Source organism: Ischnura elegans, assembly GCF_921293095.1.
Source record: "Ischnura elegans chromosome 13 unlocalized genomic scaffold, ioIscEleg1.1 SUPER_13_unloc_2, whole genome shotgun sequence".
Classification (NCBI taxonomy): domain Eukaryota; kingdom Metazoa; phylum Arthropoda; class Insecta; order Odonata; family Coenagrionidae; genus Ischnura; species Ischnura elegans.
The window spans coordinates 8,775,008-8,783,985 of record NW_025791658.1 but is presented as its reverse complement, the minus strand read 5'-3'; the positions used below and the strand labels follow the sequence as shown (position 1 = coordinate 8,783,985).

Sequence of the window (8,978 nt, the reverse complement as noted above, 5' to 3'; positions counted from 1 at the left end):
AGATAGATTCTAAATAAAACATTGAATACATATATCCTCTGTTGAAAGGGAAGTAGTAAGCATATGTCATCTTTTTCTCTGATTATTAGCAGTCAAAATAACTTGCAATATAGCAGATGACCATATATATATGCCTCCCTAACATACTGTGTTTACATTGCTCAATTGTACATACATACATACATGGAATGACGTGCTGAAAAAACACACTATTTGTTTAATTTTTTGGCTTGAAAAAAGCAAATATTGTAAAAAATACAAGCATGCCACCCTCGCATTGATAGGGAAGGAGAGGACCCATACAAGTGGGAAACTTGGAATTTATGGTAAAATATCGAGAACAAGAACGACAGTCCCACCCCGATCGTATTCCCCATGTCACTGCCACCCAACGCAGACCAAAGGCCGACCTGAGAGACCATTGTATGTGTCCTGGAATCCTGGGTAATATTTCTCTGAAGATACTGATGATTCTTGCAATACCAAATCAAAAAAAAATAACACTTACTTATCCCACGCCGTCATGAAAGCAGGTTCAGGAAAAACCAGGGCTTATATTTTTGAAGTAGGCAACTGACATCTGATTACATACATTTACAGGGATAAGTTAATGTAAATTGTTTCATTGCAGGTAAATGAAGGCGTTGCATTACTTGAGCATTGCTAACCTTAATTATAGCAGGAGCTAAGTGAAAGCGTGGTTAATTAAGTGATTATGATCTCCATTTAAACCTGACTGAGTATTCTCCTATTAAAAATTACTCTGGTTAAGGAACCATCTTGTACCTGGCAAGACATTTTTTAATGAATACCTAAAAATTTGTTTTTCCACAGAATTTTTTATTAAATCACCACCATGATGATGTTGTCCGGACACAAGTCACTCTCGGCTGAATCGCCGCCTGATGTAGGGCAGCCTAAAGATAAACTGATATGAGGGACGTAAACTGTTGCATCGGAGACAGATCTCTCTTGGGGGATAACTGGCATCAACAATAAGGGAATATAAACGCCGCAAATCCTCCAGTAAAGCCCCACTCTTGAAAAAAAATAATATAAAAGAAAATCTTATAAAAAGAATTCTATAAAAAAAAACAGAAATGAGGCAAAACGATGTATATGAATTGACTGTATAGAAACTTCCAGACCAGTAATTATTCACTTTATTAACTAAAAAATCCTGTACCAGAGCCCAGATGGCTAATGGCACCTTCTCTCCGCCTAATATGTATTAGGGCATTTTCTCATCTTCTTTGGCATCAGTTGGACTAAACACTCAACTGCAATTCACCTGGAATGAAAAGAAAATTTTGATCATCTATCAGTCCAAGAAGATTATCATGAGTGCGTGAAATATATTTGGCAATAAAAATTGTAATCAGTAACTAGAACCCATTATTATTTTATAAATTAATTGGTTACCATTACAAGTATATTGAAAATAACTATCCTGAGCATTTTAAAAATTTAACAATAGGTTTGTGGACCATAGTGAGTTTAGTTCATTTTAACAACAATTTAAGACTATTTACTATGTATCCGCAAAATGCATAATGCTTATAATTTAGAGTATTCAAACAAGAGTAGAAGAAAATATCAGATATCTGACATTCAACTTAAATGATTTTGATCAGCTAATAGTTCATGAATATCATCAGCCATGCGTAAAGTATTTAGATATACAGTAGAACCAGGAAAACGTGCTAACGAGGAAAGTAAAAAATAGCAGTCGAGGTAATTGCAATCTGTGGAAAAGTCGTCGTAATTACAATTACTATCGGTAGTTCTCGTAGGATCGCCTTCCTGAACTCTTTTCACCTTTAAAATAAAGAAAATGGGCGCTACATTGAAAAACAATACTATGTGAATAAAAATCACAATGTTTCATAGATTTCCCGAAGACAATTACATGAAAACGGCGTCTTTCTCCCGTGATTTATCCTATATGTATTTATAGAAAGAGGACAAGTAAGGCTAAGTCATTTCTTTTTTGTCACAGCATACTCGGAGAATATAACAACAAACCTGAGCATGTCAACGGGTTGTATTTAAACATCATAGAAATTGGACAAAATTATATTAACCTTAAATATATCGATATATCGAATAATAACACGCAAGATTATTAGAATATGACGTAATTACAAGAAGACTTTATATTATACAATTGAAATTTACTTTAAAAATTTGTGTAATGTCGTCTGCTTTCGTGCCGAGATCAAGTATTTTTAAGCTAAGCTTCGCATGCAGATCCAGAGCATTGTCTGCTCCCACAGCAGTAGTCAAATACGCACGTACCCCGTAGCACTGACATAGAGTTTATGAAGTACGTGCAGTACTGCTTTAGATAAAGTGGGAATTGGATAAGACTCATTTCTTCATCATGATAACTCGTGTAATAGCAACAGTTGCCCACTTGTTAAATTTGTGCATAGTGGGCACTCCAGAGGCAACAGAAGGTGAGGAGCTCGGGGTGGGGAAAATTGGGGCTTCTCATTGGCTGTAGTTTTGCATAGTCAGACATTCCTGATAAATTCATCACGTCATAGGAATTGAGAAATGCATTTGGATAAATCACGGTCGAAGATAGATATGTAGAATGAATGAAAGAATGTTAATGGCTAGTAATAATAAATTAAATCATGAATTCGGAGCTTTACGACCCTTAAGAAGATACTGGTGAACAAATTCCGGGTTGCATCACGGCTAGCAATTGAGTGTACTAACAAGAAAGCGCAATTTTTTCAAACGTACTAACCAAATACTTTTGCCTGTATTTTGTTCCGATGGTACCGGGACCGAGAGAAATCGTCGTACTAAGGAGAAAAACGTACTAACAAGGAACGTACTAACCAAGTTCCACTGTAAAAATTTGTAATCATATAGCAAATATAATCAGCTGCAATTTAAAAAAAAAATCAATTGGTTACAGTCATTCACATACAACAATGACACACAACTTTGTTCTGAATATGCATAAACTTCTAATGTCGAAGGAGGACGTTAAATCAATTGTCGGGAGCACTCAGTTGAATTTGTAAGCAAGTTTGTAGAACGATCTTGTGTGAAACACAGTGTGGAAAAAAAGTAACTGATTTATTTTAAAAAGTGTCGTGTGTAAATAGATTTGTGTACAGTGAATATAAAAAGTGTTCATAATAGGGTGGTTTCCTATTATTTTTTTACTGCCTCTATCGATAGATTATTACTCCTGGAGTACGTATTTCATGCTTCTGGATTTTTAAATGACGATATATATTTTTTGCAATAAAATGAAAAGTGAAAATTTTCAAGCGTGCAAAAACACGACGGCTAAGTATGAATGCTGGGAAAAGCCCATGCGGCGTCATTCTGGTTCCAGCTACCGCCGTGTAAAGCCACTATGGAGCAAGGCTATGAGCGCCGCTATGATGCATGCTGCTAGCAGGTAGCAGAGTACCCTGCTAGCTGGTAGCGCTTGGCTTAAATAAGGATTATAAATACCATATCAAACGAATGAAACATTCCGACCTTAGGCAGTTTTAAAAGGTGATTATTAAGAGATGTTTCCCTGAGCTCTGTGCCTCATGCATGCATTGGTAATCTCAGATGATGTAAAACTCCTATTTACTCGTATAGAAACTAGGTCCCTGTGACGTCACGTGGAGTGGCATCGCATGGGCGCCAATCTGACCTTTTTCAAATGGGGATAAAGTTGACCGTTGCCATTCGTCTGAACTGGGATTTCTCAAACCAAATAATTTGTATATCATGAATACACTAATAATGGGTAAGGAATTGCAATCAATGCCTTTCGTTTTCTTTAATGAAGGAAACCCCTATTGGACATTCTCCATGAAGGAGTAGTGTCAATGATTGAATTTACGTGGTGTGGACATAAAAAGTTTTCAATCCTCCACCTCACTGATAAGCACCATCGAAGATACTGTTGGTAAGTACATGAATTTGAATTTTAGTTATTTTCAATTGTATTTGACAAAATATATTTTTCACTAATGATGTTTCACACGTTCGCGGCTATCGTGAAATTTGCCGTTTCTTCCCCGTGGGCGTCAATTTTCGTAAAAATTAAATCGATCCAATCATGTTAAAATTAATGCACACTTCTTTGGTATAGCTGAAAATGATGAATTGCAATAAATTTTGGAAAACCTATGCACCGATATTTAGTAATTAATTAATCCCCTTTTGCGTATGCAACCACGCATTACACGTTTTATTTTCTTCTGTATTTATTTATTGTCGCCTAAAATACCTTCAAAACGTACAATATGGAAACAATGAAATAATTTATACACTTACTCTTATTATAAGCCCAGAATGCAATATTTAGCTATTAATTAATCCCCTTTTGCATATGCAACAACGTATTACACGTTTTATTTTCTTCGATATTTATTTACTGTCACGTAAATACCTTCAAAATGAACAAATAAGACGTGATTTTAGGTATAAAAACGATGAAATAATTTATTTACCCTTCTTATAAGCTCAGAATGGAATAATTCAGTTATGAGTATGGGAAAAAATTCGGTATTTCATAGTTTTTTTGCAACTGTTTCGAATTTATCTTCTGAGCCTTCATTACTCTCTTTCTATTTCGCTGTGATGCCTTGCTTCGGTTTTATTGCTTTGGGAACAAAATGCAGCGGGAGGAAATCATACATCTTGTTCCTGCTGTCATTGTTAGAGGTTCTATGCTTTTATAAAGTCGCGAAAATGATTATCCCCAAAAGAACCGGGAAAACCTCTACCTTTGTGACGCTGGCGACCGACCGCTCAGTCCGTAGCACCCGATACGAAACAATGGATTTCCCTTTCTCTCGCCTTTCGGGGTGGACGTTCCATGGGATTTTGTAGACTCAAGACGGGCCTAACCGCACTTGTCCGGCGCTTAGAAAAGGCTAGGGCTGACGATATTCCGCACCCAACCTCACGCCTCCTAGGAGAGGGGTGGTGGTTGAGGCGGAACCTTTGAATCTATTATTTCCATAGTCTGCGGATAAGAAACCAAATTATTATTGGCATAGGTGAAGCTTTGCTTACAATTTTATTGCAGGCAGACCCACTCGTGGGTGCAGTTATTATCGTAAGCTTACCCACAATTGGGTGTTGCAAGTAACCCTTAGGAGGCTAATCCGACAGTTTCGTTTTTGAATAATCTTGTGCGGCATCGCTTCTCACATAGTGGCCTTGTCGCAACAACGCAATCCACACGTCGAGTTTCAAATTAGTCGAGCCGAGCGGAAGGCCTTACATGTACAATGGTGACAAAATTTTCCTTGCAGTGAGAGAAGAACTTTCAGTCTTGGCTAATAAACGAGTGCCACTGGATATACGAGTCCATTTTCCTTGTCTTTTTGTGGAGCAGTGATTTTTGTGTTATTAGTGGCAAAGAAAAATTAGAGGAGATGGCTTACTCATATGCATCTCAATTTAGTTCTGACTCCGATGATTCATACATTCCATCCGATTTCGAAGAAGACAGTGAATCTTCATATTCAAAGGACGAAATTGGAGAAGATTCACCTGAAGAGGAAGAGCATGCCGCGTTATCAAGCTCCGATGAATGGGGAGACTGCACCAATCGTACAGATGGTACTTTGGAGAGGTCGATTACATTATAGGCAGTACCTGCCTGGAAAGTCTCATTAATATGGAATAAAATGCTACAAACTGTGTAGCCCTGACTCATTCACGCATAGTTTGAGAGTGTACTCTAGGAAAAGTGAAGTGCCAAAGAGAAAGTTATTGATGGATTATTGAAAGAAGATGTCGTCTTTAGCGATGTGGCTGGGGGAGGTGTTCCAGCTTCGAAGAAGTGGAAGTCCTTGCACAACCTAAGTAAATATGAAGGTACTGCGAGGATAGGTAGGAAGAGATGCCTCAATTGGTACGAGAGAATACGTAAAGAAAAGGGAACGAAAGAGGCAAGCAAGAGGGCAAAAAAAGTGAACACATTTTGTGAGGAATGTGATGGACACCCTACATTGTGCTTGGATTGTTTCAACAAAATTCATCATTGACATTGTCAAAGAAAATAAGTGAATATATTGAAAATAATGTAAATAAGTGATTATATAGAAAATAGTTTGAAATTATATTTGAGATTCGGCAAGTTTTCGCTGTGCTCATTTGTATTCCCCATTTATAAAATTGTTTCCATTGACCCAATTAGGATATCCAAACTGAAAATGACATTTATTATAGTTTTGAAATGTTTTCTCCATTTTTGTTTTCGATCTAAATAATTTTTCCGGTTTGTGCTACCTCCTAAATATCTACGGAAGTGGAGCATCTTCGATACGTGAAAGCCATGTAATTGAAACGATGAGTGTAGTAGTATTTCAACGTGTAATCAAGGAAGGTAATCGTCCTTCTTGTAGGGCCATCTTACAGTCTTATGGAAAACGAAAAAGCATTTCTAGCGATGCATAATGCCACGTAAATAGTAGGAATATATAGTAGCCACGTAAATAGTAGTTAACCTATCTTCGTCGTAAAATGTGAATAAAGCCAAACCAACTTGATTTATATTTCGATATACTTTTGATAGACGATGCAAAACATAAAATTTACGTCTAGAGATTGCCGTGTCATAGAAAATAATGGCTCAATAACGAATCAACTATATGTAGCTCTCGTCTACCTTCAATATGACTGCAATATTCTTTATTTTCTTTTATTATTGAATAAGCTTCATAATACTGCCTGTGGAATTGATATGAATGAGAACTTCGTACGTAACACAGCTAGAATTTTTTAAAAATCCTATAATCGACGAATAGGCAACCCGCAATGCAAGCATTACGTATTTCATAAAATTATGGAAGTTGATTACCGATGATCGAGTTCATTTGAATATCTTTCCGATTAGTTAAACTAAAATTGAAAATATTTCACGCACAAATGCAAATAAAACATCTAATACTGAATCTTTACATCATTGCCCGTCATTTTACTTGCTACCTTTCTCTAGGCAAAAAGTTCGGTTTGGCATCAGTAAAAAGTTAACTAAAAACACCTTCATGGGCGATGAAGAACGTAATAAGTCCGTCCTCATGGTCGTACGTGGCCAGAAGCTCCTTTAATTCGCATGGGAAACGTGACCACCGGTGGGTCATGCCGCCCATAGAGCTTAGAAACGCATGACCCACCGGTGGGTCATGCCGCCCACGGGGATAGACCAGCCATGACCCACCGGTGGGTCATGCCGCCCTGAACGTGTTAAGTTTTTTTATGTACTTTCATTCGTGTGGTTCCATGCAATATTTTTTGCACAATTCAGCATAATGAAATTTCTGTTTAACAAACCTATCATGGCAATTCATACAATTTCGTTATAAAGACATTTCACTGTATTCGAAGAGGGATAATACGTGAAAAATAAGAAAATTCACCACAAAATTCAGCTTCCAAAAAGGCAAAAAGTAGTCATACCACACACAGCCATATATTTTAAACGGCATACACTAAATTTGTTATTCATTCTCACCCATTGTTAAACCATAGAACTCTTTTGATAAACTTAAAACTTTGTTAAAATAATCGTGAAAATTATATACATCATTATTTTCACTGTTCAACATAGATTATGTCCTAGAGACATAGTTGGTCGATCTTAGATATATTTTTCATTCTTATTCCAAATCTGTGCTTATATTCTTTTTATGACGTCTATTTCCTTAGGACAGCTTAATGAATATTTTTCCATTTACAGAGGTAGTCATTTAATTCATTCATATCTCGTGATAGCATCATTGGCATAGCCAGGGGGGGTGTCCAGGGGATCCAAACCCCCTCCCCCCCCCCAGGATTTAAAAACAAAATTATTTTCCTTCATAAAAGAAAATGAAACATTGAAAAATCATGAATTTAAAAATTATTTCTTTAATAAATAAAGTTTTGTCGATTATTAAAATTAGTTGAAAAACCATTACTTTGTATCCTGTTTTTCAAACATTTTCCCCCATGGCTTCGGACCTCCCCCCCGAACAAAATTCCTCGCTACACCACTGGATAGCAAGTGAAAATGAAACTTTCCTGCCTGCACATGAACGTGTTTCATAACCACAGCCCATCTCACACGGTGCAAGAACGGCCGCATTGAGGTACGTTACACTCCCAATTATATCCTAGTGGGCTGAGATGACAGGGAGAAGAGACGGCACGAACAATCGGAATACACGGATAAACCAAACTTTGACTTTTAATTTTTTTTAATATTTGTAAGGGTGTCTTGATTGCTGTCTCGTGTCAGCTCGGTTCCGCTCTCGGGGTAATGGAAGAATCGCAGAGTCACGTTCGAGTGATGGGTCCAGTATCTGAAACTCATAACACGTTGCAACCTCTTGCGTGGGATCCATCCTCGTGCATGACTCTATATACTCATGCTATATATTGTAATGGTTCAAGCCCCATTACAATGCATTTCTACTCTGCGCATTTTCTTCCCTACCAGTTTACCCGCTCGTTCCACGACCTTTCCCAAAACCCAACCCCCAGACCATGGCCCGTGGAGGAAGGCGTGGATGAGTAAGAGGGGATGAATGTGTTTTCGCCGATTTTTGAATGGTTGTGTGTGAGTGTGTGTGTGGGAGGAGGGGAGCTCGGGTTTTCCCTGAGTGAGTGGCGTGTTACTCCTCCCTTTCTTCATTGTGCATTACCCCACCCCAACTTGAGGTATAATAAAAGGTGGTGCGCGTAAGAGAACCGAGAGAATTCTTAAGTGACTGTCGGGCGGAGCCTATGCCCAAAATCAGTGCGACGCACGGCAGGAGGAGACAAGGGGCCCAAATATTTTCAGAAAGATTGATCTGGAAGAAGAATCCCCCCCCCTTCCGAAGGAGCAAAGGACCAGCTGAAGAGGACGCATTATCTCCGTTCCGGATGCAGCTTCCTCCAACAAGGGAGAAAGGAGTGCAGTAAATGGAACGAGAGAGTGTTGGATCCAACCTGGTCCAGACTCGGACTACGAT

The 8,978-nt window shown here is 38.0% G+C and overlaps 1 protein-coding gene across 1 annotated transcript in view; it reads right to left on the bottom strand.

Annotated features, from left to right (window-relative positions):
- Positions 1-1,148: 1,148 nt before the first annotated feature.
- Positions 1,149-8,978, bottom strand: part of LOC124172780 — a 79,534-nt gene continuing 71,704 nt past the window's right edge. Inside the window, exon 5 of the mRNA XM_046552275.1 lies at positions 1,149-1,291. Coding sequence (XP_046408231.1) covers positions 1,269-1,291 — 23 coding nt within the window. The 3' untranslated portion in view covers positions 1,149-1,268. The remainder of the gene's footprint in view (positions 1,292-8,978) is intronic.